The sequence below is a fragment of the Capra hircus genome, chromosome 7 (genome assembly GCF_001704415.2).
Source record: "Capra hircus breed San Clemente chromosome 7, ASM170441v1, whole genome shotgun sequence".
NCBI lineage: Eukaryota > Metazoa > Chordata > Mammalia > Artiodactyla > Bovidae > Capra > Capra hircus.
Window position 1 is genome coordinate 87,312,006 of NC_030814.1, and position 25,464 is coordinate 87,337,469.

At 35.5% G+C, this 25,464-nt stretch overlaps 1 protein-coding gene across 2 annotated transcripts; it reads left to right on the top strand.

The window, feature by feature from the left end:
* Positions 1 to 25,060, top strand: LYRM7 (LYR motif containing 7). 2 transcript variants are annotated; one of them, XM_005682641.3, is made up of 5 exons: positions 1 to 80; positions 6,073 to 6,145; positions 7,978 to 8,048; positions 12,430 to 12,511; positions 21,381 to 25,060. In XM_005682641.3, the coding sequence occupies exons 1-5, from the start codon at positions 63 to 65 to the stop codon at positions 21,449 to 21,451; spliced, it is 315 nt and encodes a 104-aa protein (XP_005682698.2). In that variant the 5' UTR covers positions 1 to 62; the 3' UTR covers positions 21,452 to 25,060. The 2 variants fall into 2 exon arrangements, with proteins under 2 accessions (XP_005682698.2, XP_005682699.2); XM_005682642.3 differs by having other exon boundaries at positions 7,981 to 8,048.

A 25,464-nucleotide genomic window follows, 5' to 3' on the forward strand; every position in this document is an offset into this window, starting at 1 on the left:
GGTTGCCGGGAGGCGGGGCGACTCCACCGCTGGAGAAGTGGCCGCAAGCGGAGGCGAGAGCCATGGGTCAGGCGGCCAAGGTGACTGGGTTCGGGGAGGGGTTGAATGCGATGCCAGTGGGGAGGGTAAGAGAGCGGCCTTGCGAACATAGTCTGTAGTCTCTGTAACTGAGGTTCAGGACCCTCCGCGGAGGATGTGGCCTTTACACCTGAGAAGCCTGTAACCAGCCCTGGAGGGCAGGCGAGGGTTTGTGCAGGTGCGGAGGAGGGAGGGCGGTACAGGTAGTCCTACTTCCTCGTCTACCAAGTACAGAAGGTTTATCCGTGATGCACGCCAGTGACTTGGGTCCTGCCCCCTTTCCATCTCCACACCGGGCGTTTCTGTGAGGGACCCATTTCGCGTCCTTGCGAATTGTACAGGACCCCAAAGTCCTACGCTGAAACCATCAGATGAGGTAAAAGATTTCGTCAAATAACCAAAATGTGCATAGGTAACCAAGGATACCGAATCCCGGCAAAAACACTTGTCTAAAGTAGCACTTAACGAGACAGAGCAGAGACCTGAGATTCCTGAGTGCTCTGAACGAGCTTTGGGAGGTGATGCCCCCTTCAGGATCGAGATCGCAAGTTTCTTATCAAACTGATGCGCATTCCTGGCCAGCGTACAATTCTCTGGGATCAGCCATCCCTAGCCAACATTAAGTATTATCAGTATGGCCGGTTGAGACATAAACATGGAAAAGGGAAATTGACCTGTATAGTGAGAAAAAAACAAACAGTGCTTATAATTGGTTGGTCAATAACAGGGAGCTGCCAAGAGTTCTCTTATACTACTGAACTCTGTTCCTAGTACATTTTAATATATGTCACAGGACTGATAGAATTGTAAAGGGTTATTCTTTCAAAAAACTTTCGGAGTGTCCATAATAGCTTTTAGTAGCACTTAATGGCCAGCATTTAGCTTGTACTTTCTAGGCATGGTGGATGCAACAGTAACTTCATACAGAAGTCTGGCAGGTAGGAAGAGTTTAAACAATTACTTAATTACGAGTATTTATTCACTGTATTTTGAATTGAAAATACAGTGTATTTTTGTGAGCATACAACAGGTTTATCCTGTCTGGAGAGATGCAAAAGGAAAAAAAAATCCCTCATGTAAATTGAGACCTGAAGTGTTATTAGAAATTAAGTAGGACTGGGAGAGAGGTTTAAGAGGGAGGGAACATATGCATACCTATGGCTGATTGATGTTGATGTATGGCACAAACCAACACAATATTGTAAAGCAATTATCCTCCAATTTAAAATAAATAGTTTTGGGGGTTTTTTTAATAAATTACCTAGGAGAAGAGAGGAAGGAGTATTCTGTAAAGAGGAAGTAGCGTATGGACCATCCTTTAAGTGGGAAGTTGCTTGGAAAACTTGAATACAATGAAATTAAATAGAATTCATTCCTAAAGTGCTTTTGATGAGAACGATCTTGTGTAGAAGACACTTGTGCTAAGTGGAAGATACAAGGTGACTGAGAAGCCTTTCAGGAAGTAGGGGACACTTCAAGAAAGTGTAGTAAGTGCCTAGTACTGTGGATGTATTCATGAGGGGTATATAACCCATACTTAGAAGACAGAAATGATAACCAGCTAAAGTGAAACCTAGTACAGAAATTATATCACCCACCCTTAAAACTAGCCTATTATTCAAGAAAATTGAAGCAAAAGGCTAATTTGCCTAAGCTTAGAATAAGTGGTAACGTCAGATTTAAACTGATCTTACTGCAAAGAATTGACTTTCCATATACACTACCTAAATTTGTCTAATCAATATAAGTACATCAAAACAAGAAGACAGTCTGACCTAGGTTTCTTTACTTTAATAAAAGTTTATTAACTCCAAGGTGATATTAGTTCCAAGGCGGTAATGAAGACATTTTCTTAATAGTAGTTCTTAAAGTAGGGATACTGGTTGTTGTACTAAGTGAATTACTTTCTTTTTTCCCTAAATAGCATGTAAAATAATTAGGCATACTTACTTTTCACCTCCTTCTTAATCCCTTGCAGCCTCTTCGACTACTCTTGTAGTATTAAACTCCCTGGTTTTCTCTGACGTTCCACTACCTTTAACAACCCTGTGTTTGCCAACAGTCTTTTTCAAGATAATCTCGGCCTTCACTATCAACCGCCTCAAAAATTTTCCTGTCTCTACGTATTGCTCAGTTTCAAAGTCACTGCTACATTTTTAGATAGTTGTTAAAGAAGCATCCCACTTCCAGTAGTAAAATATGCATTAGTTTCCTATGGCTACTCCAACAAGTTACCACAGTTTTTATCTTGAAAATACAAAATAAGGTCACATTTACGTGTACTGAGGATTAGAACTTCAACATGTCTTTTGTGGGGACACACAATTCAAGCCATAACAAAATAGATACACCACATTTTATTTATCCATTTGTGAGTTGGTGGACATTTGGGTTCTTTCATGCTACTATGTATGAACATATGTTTTCATCTTGGTTGTATACCTAGGTGTGGAATTGCTGGGTCATATGATAACTGTGTTTAACTCTCTGAACAACTGCTAAACTGTTTTCTAAAGCAGCTGCAAGGTTTTCCATTCCTATCAGCAATGTGTAATAGTTTCAGTTTTCCCACATCTTTGCCAACACATGTCACTGACTATCTTTTTGATTGTAGACATTCTACTGGGATGAAGTAGTATCTCACTGAGATTTAGATTTGTATTTTTCAAATGGCAAATTATGTGGAGCATCTTTTCATGGCCTTAATAGCTGTTTGTCTGTCTTCTTCTGAGAAATGTCTATTCAAATCCTTACCTGTTTTTAAATTAGTTTTTTTTTTTTAAAGTTCTTTATATGCTCTATGGATAGTAGGTCGCTATCAGATATATGACATAAATATTTTCTTTCATTCTATGGGTTGTCTTTTCTTTTTGTTGATAAGTGTCCTTTCTCTTTCTCTTTTTAAATTATGTATATTTTTAGTTTTTATAAAGGAAATAAGTGTATAAAATTTAAGAAGTCAAATGGTGTTATGCAGAAACCAGTAGGTATCTACTTCTTTCTATATACTCCCAATTCCTGCTCCCCAGATAAGCACTTTTTAATCATTTTAGTTATTTCTTCTTAGATTTCCCTCCATGTTTATAAATAACATGTTTAAACTACTATTGTTTTTTTTTTTTCCTCTTTGGAGTTATTTACTGACCTTTGTCTGCAAAAGTTGAGGATTTTGTTGTTCAATTGCTCAGTTGTATCTGACTCTTTGTGACCCCATGGACTACAGCACACCAGGCTTCTCTGTCCTTCACTGTCTCCCAGAGTTTGCCCAGACTCATGTCCATCACTTCTCTTCCAAGTGATGCCATCCAATGATCTCATCCTCTGCTGCCCCCTTCTCCTTTTGCCTTCAATCTTTCCCAACATCGGGATCTTTTCCAATGAGTTAGCTCTTCTCATCAGGTGGCCAAAGTATTGGAGCTTCAACTTCAGCATCAGTCCTTCAAATGAATATTCAGCGTTGATTTCCTTTAGAATTGACTGGGTTTGATCTCCTTGTAGTCCGTGGACTCTCAACAGTCTTCTCTAGCATTACAATTCGAAAGCATCAGTACTTTGGTGCTCAGCCTTCTCTATGGTCCCACTCTCACATCCATACATGCCTGCTGGAAAAACCATAACTTTGAATATGTGGACCTTTGTTGTCAAAGTGATGTCTCGGCTTTTTAATGCCTTGTCTAGGTTTGCTATAGCTTCTCTTCCAAGGAGAAAGCGTCTTTTAGTTTCATAGCTGCCATCACCGTCTGCAGCGAGTTTGAAGACTGCTGCTCCTGCTAAGTCACTTCAGTCGTGTCCGACTCTGTGCGACCCCATAGGTGGCAGCCCACCAGGCTCCCCCGTCCCTGGGATTCTCCATGCAAGAACACTGGAGTGGGTTGCCATTTCCTTCTCCAATGCATGAAAGTGAAAAGGGAAAGTGAAGTTGCTCAGTCGTGTCCTACTCTTAGCAACCCCATGGACTGCAGCCTACCAGGCTCCTCCTACCCAGGCTCCGTCCATGGGATTTTCCAGGCAAGAGTACTGGAGTGGGTTGCCATTGCCTTCTCCATTTGAGGACTAAGTTCCCCCTAATACCCTGTTTCTCTCAGTATACAAATTTTGGTGAATCTGTTTTCATCTTTCATATAATTATACAAAATTTGTCCAAAGCTGAGCCTTCTAATATAAATATATGATTATGTTGACTTTTTTTCCTAAGTTTTAGTGTTTCTTGAAGTTAATAACTGCTTTGTTTTTATTATTGGTTTTCCTTCTTATCTGTTCCCAAACTATGAGCAAAACTATTATCTACTAGCTTCATTTTTTTTCCTAGCATCATCATTTCTGAATCCAGTCTTTTGCTCTAGTCCAGAATAGTTGCTTTCTTTGCTGGCTACACAAATGCTGACCTATATTTGTCCTTTACCATCCTTTGTCTCATTTGTGTTGGATCACCTGTCTCCCTCATTCCCACTGTGTGTGTGCCCGCGTGTGTGTGTTAGAGAGAAAGAGAGAGCCCCTTGTTTTGATGGAGCACAGTCGTCTTCTATAGCATTCCAAGAAAGAGCATATAGCAAATAAGAGACTTTGCATTTCTGAAAATAGCAATTTGTAATTGTAGTTAGGTGATAGTTTGGATATGTAGCTTGAAGATTTTATACCATTGTCTTCTCACAGTGATGCTGTTTAGAAACCAGGTGGCTTTCTAATTTTCTTTTTTTTATACGTGGACTGTTTTTTTCCTCCAAGATGTCTTTATTAGCATTGTGCTGCACTTACATCATGATAGGCTGCAGCACGGGTTTGTGTTGAGCACTTGGTGGAATCTGTGTTCTCTGTTCTCTCTTGTTGGAGATCCTGTGACTGTAACTGTTGGGCCAACTCCTTTAATTTTATTGTCCTTTCCTCAACTGCCCATTCTACTTTCTGGGCAGTTTTTCTGAACTTAATCCTTGCTGTCACTCATTTGATATCCAAGAGCTTTGGGGCATTTTCTGAACAATCCTTTTTAGATTTACTATAACTTCTTTTTGTTGTTATTCTGTGTTTGCAAAAACTTATGTTTCTGAGAAAGTTCTTTGGTTAATCTTTGTTTAATTTTTATGTTTTCTGCCTCCTATTTCTCTTTTGGTATCTGCCTATGATGCTGTAAGTTTTCTCATATACGTAAAATGCTTGAATAGTGCCTAGCACATAGGATACACTCAGTCAAGTTTCAGTATTGTTATCTGGTGAATGGACTGGGGGAAAGGAGGGAACGGTGGCAGAGTGGCAAATCTTTGTCAGTAGTCCAAGCACAAGATAGGGAGAGATCTGAATTTAAATTGTTTTGGGTGATGGAGAATATCCAAAAGATTAGAGAGAAATCCCTACGATTTCTCCGTGAGGAGTAAGGTAGATTTAAAGAATGACCTAGAGATTTCTGGCTTCAGAAATTCATTGTTTTCCATACTGAAATTGAGAAGACAGAAGAGAGAACAGTGTTGGGGGGACAGTATTGCATACGCTTTTGTTGTTATTGTTTAGCACAGTCTAAAATATTCAGAAGTCTCAGCATTCTACTTCTCTTTTGAGAAATCACAATTAAACTTTCCTAAATTATCTAAAACATCTTCCTTCTGGGCTCTTTTAAGATGTAGTATATTCTTGAGTTTGTATGCATGTGTACATGACTTTTACAGCAGATGAAGGTCTATGTTAAGAAAAATGAAAACAAATACATACCACACTAGCAAAGTTGGTTACCTTAGCAAACTAATTTTGGCAGGGGGATCATTAACTTTTTAACCATTCTCATATTATTTTGTTTGAAAGAATTTTGTTTTATTTTTGTAAATACATAAGGCTAATTTTTTCTTAATCTAAAGATAAATAATCAAGGGAGTTATTTTGACCAACTCTTGTTTTCACCAGCTACTTTGAAAAATAATCTAAGAAATAAATGCTGTTTAATCCTTGTAATTATGTAAAATGTGAAAATTTTTTCTTTTGAGGTGTGAATTCTGATTTTCTTTCCAGGTTTTACAGCTCTTTAAAACATTGCACAGGACCAGACAACAGGTTTTTAAAAATGATGCTAGAGCATTAGAAGGTAAGTTTATACTTTGCCACTATGAAGCAAGTCCAATTTTCAGTTGGCTGCTAGTAGTCCAAAGAGACCCTGTATGGTTAAGACCTGCCTTGGGCGATGAACCTTCACTATCTCTCTCTTTATGTTTGTTTTAATGAGTTTATATTACACTTGTTTGAGAAGTATTTACTTAAAGAAAAATTGTAAAAGATCATGTTTTCATAAAGAATAAGGAAAAAAAAAAGGATCAGAATTTCACTGTGCTCCATTGCTTACCTTACATTTAAGCCATGAAACTCATTTCTCTATTATATAATCAAATTTTCACATTGTCTAGGACCAGATACTACCATATTGTTAATGCCTGTGTCTTTCTAGAAGTGGCAGCAGCTATGAAACTATGAAAGGGAATCTATCACAAATGGTTCCAGATTCAATATTTCACTGTTTAAAGTGGTTTCTGTCTTTTCTGGAACTCAGAGCTCTAAAGTTTAAGTTCTATGTTGGTCATACTCAGTTTCTAAAGCTGTTTAAGAGGATACCTTAGGAGGGAGAGTATATAAGTTGGGAGATTGTTACTGACATATGCATACTACTGTATATAAAATAGATAAATAATAAGGTATGGGATAACTAGTATAACACAAAGAACTTTACTCAACGCTCTGTAACGACCTGTATGGGGAAAGAATCTAAAAAAGGGTAGATACATGTATGTGTATAAGTGATTCACTTTGCTGTACAGCAGAAACTAATATAACATTGTAAATCAACTGTACTCCAATAAAATTTGTTTTTAAAAATTCAGCCTCCATTTTAAAAAAGGGAAAAAGAAAAGGGCATCTAGGTAAAGTGTCCCCACTGTCCCTATGAATTCAAGTTTTTGTAATTTACCAAAACATTTCTTGAATATTAAAGTATATGCTTCATATTATATGTATGTTACACAAATTCCTTATTTAACTCTTATCACAGACCTGTTAGGTAGTCACTATTATAATTTCTAGTTTTGCAGATGAGAAAACTGACAGTAATGCGAAAAGATAGGTGGAGCTGGGATTTAGCCTCAGCATTCTGGCTCCAAAGCCTGAACTCTTAACCACATTACATGTTGACATGTATTGAGCATAAAAGGAAGGTTCCATGGCTTATCTCCATCACCATAGCATATTTTTGTGCCTTTAAATGTTTTTAAGTGAAATAATTATAAGAATAGCTAACAGTACATATTTACTATCAAATGCTCACAGCAGTAATATAAGGTAATTTATCACTTATATTAAATTATTCTGCTGTAGTGATGCCAAAGCACTGGATTATATGAACAAAAGTTTCATTTGTTCATCACTTTACTTGTCAGCCAAGGCACTCAAAATTATTTACATATCCTCTTTGCCGCCGTATCTTCATTTTAAGTGTTTTGGAGGAGGGATAGTTAAACATGCTTATATGTATTGAGTTTTGCCATCTTAGAAACAAAAAGCATTTTAATTCAGATCCTTATATTTACAAAAGCAAAGTATTAATTTGAATTTATTAGGATCTCACAGCTAGAGGGTCAAATGAAATTAGAAATAAAAAGCAGGAAACAAAAATATTAGAATGCTGAAAATATTTATTAGGTTTAATTACAAATTGCCAACCTGTAAAAAGCTCTCCAAAAGACTTTTAAAATAAATTTCTTAGTTTTTACTTTGTTTTACACAGGGCAAAATTACTTTTTTCTGTTAGAGAAATAATAGATATATATGTATATAGCATATTGTACTGTAATATAATGAGTACTATGTAAATTATTGGGACAGGAATTAGAAAAGCAGATAACTATATGCATATTTTTTTCATTTTTCTAGCAGCCCGAATAAAGATAAATGAAGAATTCAAATGTAATAAAACTGAAACTTCTCCTAAGAAAATAGAAGAGGTACAGTATTAAATGTTTCAATTACAATAAAACTCAAATTTTAGCAACTAGAGGAAATGATAAAAACGGAGAGACTTTATGAAATAAAAACCATTAGTTGGTAGTTAAAGCCATCACAACTATAAATGACCTTCACTTGTTTGGTATGGCTCACCTCCTCAAGGGTCATGTGCCTACAACTATAAGATAGCAAGTTGCCTAGTGAAAGGAACATAAGTGTAACCATGATCAAAGCCAGAACGGCTGAACCAACCTAGAAACTCACAGAGATGCTCTCTTTGTCTAAGGCAAGTGACAAACCAAGAAGAGTGAGTGTGATAACTCTCTCAAGTTATGCAGAGAAAACTTCTACTCACTTAGCTCAGCTGGACAGAATTTTTTTTAATTCATATCTTCGCTGTGGAAGTTGAATAGCCAGGGTTTATGAACTGTTCTCACTTTACCTTCTGTATTTGCGTTTTAGTCACTTCCTTAGTGGAAGATAGTCTACTAACATTATTCTGTGAGCTCCCTAGTATTCCCAATGCTTGTTCATTGAAAAAGTGCACACTGATTCTTTTCTTGTATAAAGTCATATGCATACATACATTGTCTCTGTCTTAGGAAGGAACACTGCTTCCTAAGTGGTCCTGGACCTAACTTTGTATAAATGTAGGGGAAAGGACCCTTAGGAAGAAAATGAAAAATTATTTGCTGGGTTAATTAAGATTCCAAGAATTGGTTTAGTAAAGAAGAAGGTACAATTTAGAGAAATTCTTCTATGTTTAATAGAATTTCCACATAATGAAACAAAAAATTTTATGCAAATACTTTTATACTTAGTAGAGAAAATGCTATTTTTGAAGTAGTGAATATCTGTAATACAATAATGAGACAAAATGAGATAGCCTAAGGATTTCTTTCCCTTTAACACAAAACAGGAGAGATTTAACCTAATCTTATGATAGGACAAATGGGGACTATGTAATTTTTATCTATGGAAGCAGTTAAAATGACATTATAATCAAGTCATGACTTGAAAAGAAGTTTAAAGATGTATGCCAAGGTTTGTACTATTTTGCTGTTCAGAAAACTGATTATTAACAATACGGTACATGTATACCTCATTTTATTGTGCTTTGCTTTATTGCACTTCACACAATCTGCGTTTTATACAAATTGAAGGTTTGGGGCAATCCTGCATTGTCAGATGCTGGTTAGCATTTTTTAATAATAAAGTGTTTTTTAAGTAAGATATGAATATTGTCTTATTTATTTAGCCACGTCAGATTTTATTTGTGGGATCTTTTATTGCAGAGCGCAGACTTAGTTGCCCCAGGGCGTGTGTGATCCTAGTTCCCTAGGGACGGAACCCACATCCCGTGCACTGGAAGGTGGATTCTTAACCACTGGACCGCCAGGAAGTCCCCATTATTTTCTTTTACACGTAATGCTGTTGCATACTTAATAGACTAGTGTATATTGTAAATATAACTTTTATAGACAGTTGGAAACCAGAAAATTCATGTGACTCACATTATTGTGATATTTGTTTTATTGTGGTGGTCTGGAACTGAACCCACAATATCTCTTGAGATATGCCTGTGTTTCTAAATTTTGAGGTCATGATTTTAAAAATACTGCAGTCAGTTTATATCAACTAAACTGGAAAAGTGAACTATAATCTCCAGATTAATTTCACATATAGAGCACTAACAGTAAGCACTCTTGAAATTAGATACTTGTTATATGTATATATATATACACATACACACACGTGTGTGTGTACATATATGTATATATTTTGTACTTTCATATATTACATATTTAGTAATTTGTAGGTAATTAATTACATTGTCACATATTGTGATGAGGTCTTGGCACCAAAAGGAATCCTAGGTGGCCTCTCAATCAGCAGTTTTCAGACTTTTGGGTCTCAAGACCACTTTACCTTCTAAAAAACTGAAGACTCCAAAAAGTGTTGTATGTATGTTATACCTATCAATATTTACCATAATAGAATTTAAAACTGAGAAATTTTTAAAACATATGTTAATTAAATAATTAAAATTGATAAGTTTATTATATGCTAACATATACAGTCTTCATGAAAAATAACTATTTTCAGAAAAATATAGTGAGAAGAATGGCATTATTTTATGTTTTTGCAAATCTCTGTAACGCCTGGCTTAATAGGAGTCAGCTAAATTCTCGTATCTGCTTCCTTATTCAACCTGGTGCAATGTGTTTTTCAGACTCAATTATGCAAAGAAAATTCAGCCTTATATAGATACATAGTTGGAAGATGGTAGGTGTATATATTATCCTTTTCAAATAATTGTGAATATTCTTTGATACCATACCTAAACAAGCAGTAACTTTCTTCAAAGGTTAGTTGCAGTGTAGAACTCTGTTATCTGTTAGACCAATGGATGGGTGTGCGTATTTACTTCCTTGGCTGGGGGGGTTGGGGGGGAGTTCCAGTTCTCATACATAACCACATCCTGCTTATCCCCTCTCTTATCCCCTAATCCCTTGTTTCTGATCTAGCTTTGTTTCCAGCCTTAAACCTAAACCTCAGCTCAATTTATGCACCTCCAGTTAGTGAGAAGGCTCATTGTTTTGCTTTCTCTACCCTACTAAGCCCCTTCTCAGGTCTGTCAGGAGGTGAGGCTTTGCCCCCTACAGCATTCTCCATGTCTATTAATGGCAGCTCCCTCCTTTTTATGTTCAGACCAAAAACCTTGGTGTTCTCTTTTGTGACTACTTTCCTTCTCTCACATCTACATACAATCTGACAGCAAATCCTATTGACTTAACCTTCAAAATATACCCAGACTTTGACCATTTCTTATCTTCCCAGTATTATTTCCTATTTCAAGCCACCATTATTTCTCACTGGATTTTTACAACAGCCTCCTAGCAGCTGTTATTGCTTCTGCTCTAACTCCCTGCATCCCAGTCTCGATACTTAAAGACAGTGAGCCTTTTAAAAAGGCATAGCCCATGGCTCCTCATCCCATTCAAAGTAAAGCCTAAAGTCTCTGCCAGCCGTGACCTTTAGCACTGCATCATCTGACTCCTGTTAACTTCCCACCTCAACTCACCACGTACCTTACTCATCCAGCTTAGTGCCTTCTTTGAGGATGCTTTAATTTACCAAGAGCTTTCTTGTCTGAGGCCATTTATGCTGTGGCTTCTTTCTAGGATATTCTTTCATATGTCCTCATGTCTTCATTTCGTAGACCAGTAGATTTTAATGTTTTTCCTGTTGAGTGGGTCTTTTACCCATGCATGGCTTTGTAATGTCATGCACTAATGATTTGAAAAACATAGGTTTACCACGTAATGCAGACCTTCCAAATATTGACATAGTTCAGTATGTAATATTTTTAAATTGCATCTGTTAATATCCATCTCATCAGAAAAATCTTGAAGTATTGAGAATTTGTCAGCCTTAAAATTACAGATAGAAGTTCTCCAGAATTGTGATTTTTTTGCTTAAAAGCTTAAATTTTGTCATTGTAAGCAAATGACTGTCAGTTGTTTTCTTGAAGTAAGGTACTCATATCACTCATCTTCAAGAAAACTTCTGCCAGTTACCCAAATCTGAATAATCAGAGTTTGTCTGTCAGTGGTTCATTCAAGTAGAAATGGTTTTCCAAAGAAAAAGCTCTACTGCTCACAGCTCAAACAGTACAGATGGCTCTAGTATTATGAGAATAATTTTGACATTATGCCTTCCCTGAAAGGGTCTCAAGATCCTCCCAAGGATCCACTGCTCTGAGAATCACTGTTTTAGCCCATTCTTCATTTTGGGATGATGAGGTCTGAAACTTAAAGAGAGTAGATATTAACCCACGGCCACACACTCAATGACAGAGCCAGAGCTGGAGTCCAAATATTCTGACTCCTAATACAATGCTTTTATTAGTGTTCAGAACATCCAACTCTATAGTATAAGAAAGATTCAGATGCACTCAAAAGAGTAACAAGAAAACTGCACATTTTAAGCGTATTGTAAAATATATGTTATAACAAAAAATATTCCAAATCTGTTCTGGATCAAAATATGGAATGGATAGATAAAAGGTAAAAGTATATGCATGTCTAAGCTTTCTATAAGCTTGGAATGGTTACAGAAAGTTAAAGGCAAGGAAATTCCCCGTCAGTCCGATGGTTAGGCTCCACACTCCACTTTTGGGGACTTAGGTTTGATCCCTGGTGGGGAACTAAGATCTCACAGGCTGCAAAGCACAGCCAAAAAAAAAAGGTTAAAAGCAAGTATCACCTAAAAAGAAATTGTAGTAGTAAACCTGTAGTTTTCAAAAACAGTACATTAATGTGAACCATTGAAAAAATATGCAAAGGATTTATTCTTTTTGTTTTATTTTCTTAACAGCTAATAAAAATAGGTTCTGATGTTGAATTGATACTCAGAACATCTGTTATACAAGGTATTCACACAGACCACAATACACTGAGTAAGTAATATTAAAAAAGAATGTTGCTTGCAATGCATTTTAAACTATTGAGCAATTACAGTGCTTTTAATGCTAATTAGTAAAACAGTTTGATTTTGCCAGTGTGGTATATATTGTACACATTTGTAAGGCTATATTTAAAAGTGCTAAATTACGAAACTTTGCTTTACTAGACATTTTTCTTTTTCTTTTGTTGTTTTTTCTTTTTAATCTTAACCACTGGTTGTATTGCAAAACTTCAGTTACAAAGACAGTACAGGCATACTTCAATTTATTGTACTTCCCAGAGAATGCATTATTACAAACTGTCAAGCAGGCTAGTCAAGTAAGTCTGCTGGTGCCATTTTTCCAACAACATTTGTTCACTTGTGTCCCGGTGTGACATTTTAGTAATTCTTGGAGTATTTCAAACTTTTTCCTTATTAACTGTGTTTGTTATAGTGATCCATGATCAGTGCTCTTTTATGTTACTAATACAACTTGCTGAAGTCTCAGAATATGGTTAGTATATTATAATAAAGTCTTTTTAAATTAAAGTATTTGGACATAATACTATTAGACATTCAGTAGACTATTAGTATAATGCAAGCATAACTCTTACATGGTTCAGGAAACCAAAAAATTTTTGTGATTTGCTTTATTGAGATACTTTATTTGTAGTGGTCTGGTACCAAACCGGCAATATATAATGGGTTTGCCTGTAGGACTGTTTTTGTAATAATTTATTTGGCATTCTTAATTTTCATAGTATAATTTGTCACCTATCTAGACTAAATCTGTTTCTTTATCTTTTCTTCTGTGATTCAAGTTATTTTAATTTAGGAGAATTGGGGTTATACAAAATGGGAATATAGTTGAGGATCCTCTATTATACCTCCGGACTCCTGGTGGGGCTTCTCATTTTATATAATACTTGGTTTTCTTGGTTTTCATTCCTTAAAGTATTTGAGGGGACAATAGCAAAGATACAAACAACATAAAAACAGAAAAGTACACAGTTTATAATAGTACAGCTCAGTGAATTTTCACAAACTAAGATGCCTATGTAACCAATCTCCACATCAAGTTATATAATGTTACTGCTATCCCCAGAGACCCCTCATGCCCCTCTAGTCAGCCCTTCCCCCGCAAGTATAACCACGGTCTTGACTTTCAACAGTATCAGTTTTTAACCCAATATAATAAATTGGAATCATATAGGATTTCTATATTCTCTGGCTTCTTTCTCTTTCTTTGTGCCATTCATCTTTATTATTGGATATAGCAACATTTCTATGAATATTATATGAGTGAAATGTCCGTGTCATATGGTATATGTTGATTCAGCTTGAATAGATACTGCTGACCAGCTTTCCAAAGTAATTAGACTAATTTACATTTCCAGGAGCAGTGTCTGAGAACTCAAGTTGCTTTATATCCTAACCAGCTCTTGATACTGCTGGTGCTGCTGCTAAGTCACTTCAGTCGTGTCCGACTCTGTGCAACCCCAGGGACGGCAGCCCACCAGGCTCCCCTATCCCTGGGATTCTCCAGGCAAGAACATTGGAGTGGGTTGCCATTTCCTTCTCCAATGCATGAAAGTGAAGTCGCTCAGTCTTGTCCGACTCCTAGCGACCCCATGGACTGTAGCCCACAGGCTCCTCCGTCCACGGGATATTCCAGGCAAGAGTACTGGAGTGGGGTGCCATTGCCTTCTCTGGCTCTTAATACTAGGCATCTCTTAATTTTATTATTTCTAGTAGTTGTATAATGGTACCACATTGTGATTTTAATTAGCATTTCTCTGGTAATTAACAAAGTACTAGCACTTTTTCAGGTGTTCAGTTGTCATTTGGATATGGCTGTTCAGGTCTTTTGTTCGTTTTTCTAAGAGGTTACCTGCCTCTTTATTATTGCTTTGAAGGAATTCTTAATATGTTCTGAATATAAATCCTTTGTTGGATATATATATATATTACAAGAATCTACTTTGAGCTTTTTCATTTTGCTATTTATTTTTTATTTTTGTTCTCTGTTTTTTATCTTTTGGCCACACCACATGGCACGTGGGATCTTAATTCCCCAACCAGGGATAGAACCTGCACGCCCTGCGTTGGCAGCACGAAGTCTTAAACACTGACCGCCAGGGGAGTCCCTTGTTTTGCTGTTTTTATCTTTTGATGAGAAGTTCTTAATTTTAATGTAGTCCAGTTTAATCTCATTCTTCTTTTATGGTTTTTTGTCTTGTTTAAGAAAATTTTGTCCATCTCAAGCAAGGTCATGAAGTGATCATCCTGTGCTTTCTTCCAAAGCTTTATTGTTTGATATTTTTCATTGGTTGTATCAACTAGCGTTGATTTTTTTATATGGAATAAGATAGGAATCAAGATGTAGTTTTTAAATATCTGAATATTCAGTTGATCCAGCATTATTTATTGAAAAGACCACTCTTCCACTGCACTATAGGGTCACCTTTAGCATAAAATCAAATAATAAATATTTGTGCGTCTGTTCCTTGACTTCATAATTGCTCAGTTAGTTTGCTTTTCTGTCCTTGTATCGCTCCCGTAATGTCTTGATTACTGCAGCTTGATAAATCTGAATGGGCTTCCCTGGTAGTTCAGTGGCAAAGAATCTGCCTGCCAGTGTAGATGTTTGATCCCTGGGTTGGGAAGATTCTTTGGAGAAGGAAGTGGCAGCCTACTCCGGTATTATTGCCTGAGAAATTCCATGGACAGAGGAGCCTGGGGGACTGTAGTCCACATAGTCACAAAAGATTTGGATACAACTTAACTAAACAGCAACAGTAAATCTGAATGTCCAGTATTCTAATTCCTGTACAGCTTTCAAAGTTATTTTTAGTTTATGAGCATCATCAGAAATTATTTGATCTAAGTAATATTTCTAAGGGCAGCAAACATGGTTAATCCTAAACTGAAAATTTATAGTCATTAGCTTTAGTCTTAATAATAATCTTTAGAGTTTCTGTGTACTATAGCAATTATAGCAAAATGTAATCTTTATTATATGAATAAAAGTTTAGATAATATCAGATAGCTAAATTTGATAACTATATTTAAGAAGCCTAGTTTTAAGAATGATAATATTCGTTTAAATTTCTTTTTTTTTTCTTTTACCTTTCTGTATATTTAATTTTCCCCCAGGATAGAAAACTTTTGACTCTTACATGATTATAGGGTATAATGCTATATTGCCTTAATAATGTCCTCCTTCTTTCTGTTAAATTATATATGGATCTCTTCTTTCTACTTAATGCCTGTGGGTTCAAGACAGAACAAATTTGATTCTCTAATCTCTGTTTTAAAAAGTTACTCTAGCCATGAAATCATTCATTTCATGAACACCTTCAAGAAAACAGTGGTGCTTTTTTATAAAGCTGAAGTTCTGAGTGAAGCACGCATTCTGAAGTGGTATAAAGATGAACGAGAGGAAGTGACTGGTTTCATGCTTCTGCATGTGACTGTCCAGTTTCCCCAGCCCTGTGCATTGAGGAGACTCTTCTTGCCCAACTGCACATTCCTTACTCCTCTGGTGTAAATGAATTGACCATGTATGAGTGGGTTTATTGCCAGACCCTCTGTTCTGTTCCATGGATCTATATGTCTGTTTTTATGCCAGTACCATACTGTTTTGATTGTGACTGATTTGTAGTAAAGTCTGAAAGAAGAAGTGTGATGTCACCAGTCTTGTTCTTCTTTCTAAAGATTTGTTTTGGCTTTTTAGAGTGTTTGTGTCTCAAATTTAGGATTGTTTGTTCTGTTTCTGTAGAAAATGCCATTGAAATTTTGATAGGGATGGCATAAAATATGTAGACAGGTTTTGGTAGTGTGGACATTTCAATAACACTATTAATTCTTCCCATCCGTGAAAACACAGTATCTTTCCATTTGTTTGTGTTTTCAGTTTGTTTCATCAGTGGCTTATAGTTTTCAGGTTAATAGTCTTTCACCTCCTTGGTTAAATTTATTCCTAGCTATTTTATCCGTATGTACGTAAATAGAATGTTTTTCTTAATTTCCCTTTCTGATATTTATTCTGTTCATTATTAGTATATAGAAATGCAGCAGGTTTTTTTGGTATTGTTTTTGTTATCTCACAACTTTACCAAATTTATTACTTCTAACAGTTTTTTGGTGGAATATTTAGGATTTGCTATATGTTATGTCATGTCATCTTCAGCTAGTGACAGTTTTACTTGTTTCCAATTTGGTTGCCTTTATTTCTTTTTCTTGCCTGTTTACTCTGGCTAGGACTTGCAAAATTGTATTGAATAAAAGTGGTGAGAAGGCATCCCTGTCTCATTCCAGATTTCGGAGGGAAAGCTTTTGGGTTTTCACCATTCAGTATGATGTTAGCTTGTCATACATGGCCTTTATTATGTTGAGGTTTATTCCCTCTTTACTCACTTTGTTGAGAAGTTTTTGCATAAATGGATGTTGGATTTTGTCAAATGCTTTTTTGGCGTCTGTGGACATGATCATATGATTTTTATTCTTCATTTTATTAATGTGGTGTATCACATTGATTTATTTGTGGGTATTGAAAAATCCATGCATCTCTGTAGTAAATCCCTTTTGATCATGGTGTATGATCTTTTTAATATGTTTTATTTTGGATATTTACTAGTTTTTAAATAACCTTGTTGTATTTCAGGGATTTCCATCTCTATGAGTTCTAAATTCCCAAAACAGAATCTAGAATATTCATTTCCTTAGTTCCCTTTGCAGCTCAGGCATGGATATGTAGCACACTACATTACCCTTATTCCTAAATGAGCTTGAGAAAAGAAGCTTGGCACAAAACCCATTTTTCTGGCAAGAGTTAGCGTCAGTGGTTGCAGAGTCAAGTTACTGTTCCAGAAGTGTCATTGGTATAGCAGGAACAGATGTATTAAAGTTGAGTTTCTGGCAACATCCTAAATATAGTGAGTTGTGCTCCATGAGCACAGAAATGGTGGTAGTTTTTTCTAGTGCCCTGTAGGCAGTAGCAGTTTTCATCATCAGGCCAGTTCGTGGTATTGCTTTGGACAGTGTTCCTGAAAGCTTAGCCTCAAGCCTGCCTGATTCTTAAGCCCTCACAGTAATTCCTTGAGTTAGACCAATAAACTGTTAATAAATGCCTTTTCTGCCTAATTAGCCAGTCAGCTTTTGTTACTTTTAACTAAGAACGGTAAAAGTTGTTGCCAAGAAGTGAGATACTTGAGATTACACAACATAAAATATGAAATGAAAGCAGGGGTTGGGGGGAGTGTTGTTAACATGGACCTGACCATCACAGGCCTTAAGCTGGTGGCCCTTGTTATGTAGTGATGAACATACCACTTCCTGTTTCTTAGGAGTACAGCTAACAGCAATAAGCAGTGTAATCAGAATGTCAGTATGTGCTCGTTATTTCTTTCTACTTTCAGCAAAATATTGAAAAAGAGGATTAATGCAGATTAAGCTAGTCAGTCTGTGAAGCAAAGATGAAAAGAAGTACAGCTTTGCTGAGGGACATTTCTCGCCCCATCCTAAACTCTAATTGATTGAGAGCCCTTATAATTTAGAGCCTTACAGGCCTGAAAAAATGCCAGCTGCTACAAAACTAAAGCCAGTACAAGCAAGGGACCTCTTAGCTCTAATATGAAATAAGATCGGTATCCCAAATCTTTCTCATTTGCTGGACAAAGATCAGATATAGGGTACATTTATTCACCTGAGCCTGTAGATTTTCATTGTGTTAAGACATGTCCATTAAACGACGGGGTAGGGAGGTTTGGGACAACACAGAGACCATTGCCAAAGGATGAAAATATTCATGCTTAGTAATTGTCAGGATGTTTGCCTGTGGCTACTTGTACATGAGAATGACTGGGAGAAAATAGATGTGTAGCTTATAAAATTTTTGAGTAAATTGTGTTGTCAGAAACCCCAAGCATAGCTAGGTCTCTTCAGCTCTTAAAGGCTATCCTGATCCCTTAACTCATATCAACAGGACGTAAACTATGAAAACTTCCGAGTGTCAAAGAAGAGCATTTTCCCTAATATCCCCGCATCTGGATCCCCTAGAAGACAGACCAGGAGCCTTGAAGGACAGTGGATAATAGAGGGTCTTTGGGTCTCCCAGAAAACAGGATGAGCTATTGCCAGTTTGGCTGACCAGAATTTATTGCTTTGCCATGAGCAAGGAGCTCTTGCTCTTCCTGTCCAGAGGATTTAGGATTTGCTATGGAGCAGTAACTGCCATGTATTTTCCATTCCAGGTTTTTATTGCTGTGTCCTGTTTGTTCTTTACTGTGGTCCAGTAGGCAGCTACTGTGTGAACCACAGCTGGACCTAATGGAAAGGCCATAGCACATCATCTGCAGATCCTGGTTTTGAACCTGGATGAGACCTTAGGGGTCAGGTAGCAAACAGATGTATCTTTCTGCGTATGGGAAGAAGGGTGTCTATTCACGTTGTGCAGCCAAAAGGGTGGTAGACTTGTTGCCTCTCCAGTGTCTATTCTTTCTTACTAACTGAAAAACTGTGTTCAGAGTAGAGTATGACAGGCAGGGAGAGGAGGGGGATGATTTTTCAGACCATGTAACACCTTTCTGGCCAGTGCAAGCAGCTGTCTGCTGAATGTTGCTTCCAATAAAGCTATTGTTTTTCAGTTAAAAAGGCATAGGCCAAGCCAGCACTCCGCTTTTTGGCCTTTCCCCCCTTCCTGCCTGGAATGCAGAGGTGATCTGGCAGCAGCATTGAAGGCAGACACCACACACGAAGAAAAGGAAGGGAGCCTGGGTCCTTGGAGGTGGCACTAAGGACCTGCCTTAGCCTAGGGTTGCCTTAATCTGTATTTCCTGATAAGTGAGAAAATTAAATCTCTTACTTACTTAAACCATTTTTTGTTGGACTTTTGGTTAATCTGTCTTTTCCACTAGCTTGTGAACTATTTAAAGCTGAGGAGGCTTTTTTTTAATATATAATTGAGGTATAGTTAACATGTAACATTATATTAGTGTCAGGCATACAACATAATGATTCTATATTTATATATATTTTGAAATAATCACCACAATAAAGTGAGTTAATCTGTCCCCATACATACTAACAAAATTTTTTTTCTCATGATGAGGGCTTTTAAGACTCTCTTAAGCAAGTTTCAAATATGCAATACAATGTTATTAACTGCAGTCACTGTGCTGTACTGAGGTGACTATTATATATTCATCTGTGTATCTTTCTTTCTTGATGAAATGCCCAGGAAAAAATAAGCACCTATATGTTTGATAAGTGAAACAATTCACTGTCGTTAAAAAGTTAAAACCTAAACTGTAATATGCTCTCTGATGAAAGCTGCAAAGATTTGGAAGCAGCAAGTGAGATATAAAAAATGGTTAAATAACACTTATTTAACGGGTTCTCATTTCAGTAAGCCAGATTTACCATGTGGCTCATAAGAGTATTTTCTCTAGTCAGATCACTTCTCTTTTTTGTAAGAATTTCAGTTTTCCTTTTGAATTGAATTCATTATAAGAGTTTTTTAATGATTCAACTTTATAGAAAAGATACAAGAAAAGTTGAAGAATATGTCCATTCCCTTTATCCAGATTCTACAAATTCTAGCAGTTTACCACATTTGCTTTATCATCTCGTCCTCATTTTTTCCCTGAAGTTTCTGAAGGTAAATTGCAGACATAATGTGGCTTTTTTTCCCCCAAATGAGCATTTTTCAGACCATAACAGCCTGCTTGAGTTTAGAGCTAGAGAAATACTTCAGTGTATATTTCTTTAAAATACTTCTTTGTGTATTTCCTAAATTAGCAAAGGCATTCTCTTACATAACAACAGTATAATTATCAAAGTCAGTATATTAATGTTGATTCAGTTCTTTTATTCAAATTTTTCTGTTTGTCCTAACAGTGTCCTTTATAGCAGAAGAAAAAAAAAAATGGATTGGATAGATCTCTGGTCTAAGATCCAGTTGAGGATCACACAAATGGCATTTAATCATCATGTTTTTTAGTCTTCCTTTAATCTGGAGCAGTTCCTTGGTCTTTCTTTGTCTTTCACAATCTTGTTGTTTTTGAAGAATATAAGCAAGTTACTTCATAGAATTTGGTGTGAGCAGCTTTGATTGTAACAGTTCACTTGATTCCACTTGATTCAGTTCTTCTAAAAGTTTTGTATCTTACAGGCTTTACCTCTGTTGACTTCAGCAGGATGTCTTACCTAGGGCTCAGCATTCGTTGTCATCATCATCATCATCGTTGTTGAACAGTGTTTCCCAGTCAGGCCCTACTGTCATTTTAAACAGCGAGTTATTCACTCCACAGCCTGTCCCGCACATACCTCGCTCCTCCCTGCTAAATTCCAGGAGCACTCTTCAGTTACTATGACCACCCAGAACACCTCCAGTTGAGAGCCACAGTTCCGTCAAATTTGCAATTGCGTGTGGGATCTTAGTTGCACCAGGCAGGGAAGTGGCACCCTGCAGTGAAAGTGCAGAGTCCTAACCCCTGGACTGACAGGGAATTCCCTGAAATCTTTAAATTAGAAAAGTCGTCGTGCTTTTTATAGAGTTGGTACTATAAACTAATTTTCCAGTTGATAGTTTTAATTATCATTAACCTGCAATCTGCTACTGACAAGGTGTTTTGTTGTTATTTAATTATAGTTAATAATGATAAAACGTTAAGTTGGCTGTGTATGTTTTTATATAACCTGAAATGATAATCCTATTAAACTATCCATTTAACATAAAGAACACCACCTTAGAAGGTAACTGAAATAAAATATCACTGGGAAGACTTATCTTATAACTAGATATTTTACTATTACAAATTTTAGAGTTTATTTGAATTTAATTTTAATGATATTAAACGCTCTCTTTGTTTTTCTTTCAGAATTGGTCCCTAGGAAAGACCTTCTTATAGAAAATGTGCCATATTGTGATGCACCAACTCAGAAGCAGTGACTTTTACTAAAAAAAAATAAAATTAAGTCTTTGTCGTTTTTTAATTTTAAAATATACAACTCTAACCAAACTCCTGGAAATGCAGATATTTTCCTCTAAAATGGCATATTGAAAATGAGTGAATTATAGTTTCATAACTAGCTTTCATGTTGAAAGGACATTGCTGAAAACTGTGGAACATAGTTAAGTATTTCTAAAGAACATTAGGTAAGAAGACATTTCATTTTCATTGAAAATCAAACTGCATAAAGTGAAATATATGGCTGGGGAGTTATATGCACTTCTCTTTGACCTTGATGAGCATTTTGGTTTTATCATAGCTATTTGAGAATGAAGTGTTTTGGCAGCCTGGTGGCTTTTTTCCCACGTGAACGGAAACTATTAGATTAAAATTACTAGATTAAATGAATGTTTAGTCTCCCAAAAGATTAAATGGGTCTAAAAGTCACAGTTGTGCCAACACTCCATAGAAGGTGGCCTTTGTTTCCTAAAAGACTGAAGTTATTTCAGTAGCTAAGAAATAACAATACAGTTTCGTTTTAGAGACAGAGTGTATCTCTGTGTTCCTAAAAGAAAACTTTGAATCAGTCTTCTGAAGATAGATGAATAAAATGTCAAAATCATGTATGATAAAAGGAATAAAGAAATCCTAATTTCTTAAGGAAATAGCGGCCCTTGATCAAACTACATAATATAGGCTTAGTAGAGTTAGCTGCACTTAGACCACAGCTAGACCTTATTGTGAAAATATAATATGTGGTACATCCTCTTCATTATAATCAATAAGATCTAAATAGCTTTTTTTCTTCAATGTGTTTCTTTCCTGACAAGACTGACAGTATCACACAGCAGCTTGGCATCCTACCATCTGATGGTAGGAGCTACAGAATTGTATTTAATATTCTTCTTGTTTCTCTTTTATCTGTACATCTTTACCATTCTGTTTGCTCAGTGAACAGTGTGTTCTCTTCATTCACTGGTCAGTTCTCCCGTTTGATGACACAGGGTTTTTAATTTTTACAAGATTCTTAATGCAAAATGCTTTGTTTGTTGGCAAAAACATATTGGTGTAGTCATACTGAATATAAATGTCATATTTTGAAAATTATTTAATTTTAGTAAGTAAATTGTTGAAATTATTTTGACATAGGATGCTTAACAGTAAACCAGAGACTACCCTTTATGTTACCTAATAATTTGAAGATTAGTTAGTATATGAAATGAATTATATAGAAGATTCATTACATAATTTTTATCTCTCATACATATTTCTTATTGTGTGTGTGGAAATTAAACCTACATAAAAGTAAAAGTTGCTTCACATTTGAAATTTGCCCTTTTAAGAAGATGCTGAAAGTCTTCTTATACAATCACTGAATTCTCTGACTTACTATTATTATTACCATTATTATCTCTCTAAATGTATTTTATATATTGGGGAAAGTTGAAGAAGTTTGATATATATTTTCATTGTTCAGTATTATTTAACATTTTTAGAAGTTTCTATCTAGCTTTTTTCTTTAATCTGAATCCCCTTGTTCTGTTCTTCACTCATGTTAATTTAAATATCTCATCAAAAAGTAGTTCTTTATTTTGTAGTTTGCATTAGGAACAATAGAGATTAATAATTAACATGTAAAATAAAGTAGTCATTTAAATGTTTATTAAAGGTAGTAGCTTAGACATTTTAAGACATATACTATATGTGTATAATATATTCATCATATATATGTATATACATTACATATGTGTGCATGTGTGTATATACATGTGTGTATGCATTATGTCTCTGTGCCTTAAGACTCTGCCATAAATTTCATTTGTAATAGACCAGGATATCAACAATAGGTTTCACTGTCATGAAATTTTAGACTTGGCACCCCATCCTTAAATAGCATGTATTTATATTTCAAATGAATTTTAACATTATTTAATAGTTTTATTAGTTCAGTTAAAACAATTTATGAGATTTTGGCCTGTTGTGAAACAAAGATTTTCCGTACTCTAGAGAGAAAATTTTGAGAATGATGAATATCTTAGTGCCTCACTTCTCAGGTACGATGTCAAATTTAATTAAATCTCTTTTAGTTAGTTTAAAAAAAACTTCCTATGTTTCCAAAGGGAATTACCCACATCTAACATTTCACTTTGACTGTTGAAACCTATTGAAAGAAGATGGTACAAACTCTGATTGCAGATATCTAGACTCAGAGGCCCAGCAGGACTTTGTAAAACAATCTTTTGGCAAAAGTTAGAAAGGGTGTATGGCAGGAGAATCAGATTTGGCAGGCATGTGTGAGGAAGAATCCTTCACTAAAGATTTGAAGCTAAGGGAAATACGAGAGAGAGCTTGCATAACATTTGGTCCAGAACATTGAAATAAAGACTTGAGTCTAATTGTGTTTAACTTGGTCCTCATTTTGCCTGCAGTTGCACATTTTAACATTAGTACAATGTCCAAAAAAATGCAAAGTAATAAGAATAGATAGAATAACAATCATTTCCCTGTAAGCACAAAGCCATAGATCAACAAAGAAATGAAAATTCTAATTCTTAAGCAGAATTTTCTAAAGTGAAAGTAGATAAATACAACATTAATTTAACTTTACTATATATCAGGAGTAACCTATGAGAAGTGAAATGGAAAAAAGATCCTATTTATAATAGCAAACAAAACTATAAAATAAGAAGCAACTTAAAATATATATATAGAACTAAAAAATGAAAGACAAACTCTGTATTCCTAGATGGGATAATTTGTAGTTGGTGGATATCATTCCCATACTTATTTTATACTTTTATTAAATGTGTGTGTATTTAGAACAATATGTAGTTTTGTTCTGTGGCTTTAAAATGAAAATGAATAGTGTTATGCCTCATATATTCTGCAGCTTACTTTTTACCACACATTAAGTTTTGAGATTTATCTATATTGTTGGATAAGTATCTAGGTATTTCAGTTTTATGTCTTATTCCATTGTAACAATAAGCTAATTTATTTATCTATGTCTTTTGATAAGCAATAGCATTGTTTCTTTTTTTTTTTTTTTTGATATTGCAAACAAATTTGCTGAAAATGCTGGCACATGGATTCTTGCACCAATGTAAAAGTTTATCTGAATATATACCAAGAAGCAGAACTGTTAGGCATAGTGTATGTACATATTTTAGTCTTCTAGGAATTTAGTAACTTTACCAATTGATTCTCCAATAACATGTGTAAGATTCCTTTTCTCCATATCCCCACTGTTGTTATGTATGACTTTTCTCGCTTTTGTCAAACTGATACATATGAAAAGGTATCACATTGTTTTAATTTGCATTTCTGGATTACTGATGAGGTGGATCGTCCTGTCATGTTTATGGTCATTACAGTTTTCCATTATGAATGTGTACTCGTATCCTTTGTTCACCTTGCTCTGTTGGGCTATCTGACTTTTCTTACTGCTTCCTTATATACTCTTGCTATTACTCCTGTGTTGGTTATCTGTGATGCAACTGCCTTTTTCCAGTATGTAATTTTTCTTTGAATTCTATGATAAGCCTGTAGTTTGGGGCTTTATTTTTAGTGTATTCCTTTAAAAAATATTTTCCTTTATTAATTTTGCATTTATAGCTTTTTAAGAAATTCTTTTCTACTCCAAAGCCATTATAATGTTCTAGTGTACGTTTTCCTATGAATATTGATATTTTGCTTTTTATGTTTGGGCCTTCCATCTAGAATTTATTTTTGTTTATGATATGAGCAGGATATATATATATATATTTTTTTTTAATAAGGTGACAGTTTGCTTCACCATCATTTATTGAATAGCCCCCTTTTTTTTCTGGTACCATGTAAAACTACTTTGATCATATCCCAAGTTGCTATTGAACTCAGTCTAACCCTCTTAGCTATTCAGGGACTTTGCTCCTACAATTCTCCTCTGTCCTTTGCCAAATATTTTTTCCCCTCTGTTGACTGGATTGTTCTCAACAGCATTCAACAATCTGAAATATTTCCCATCTAAAAA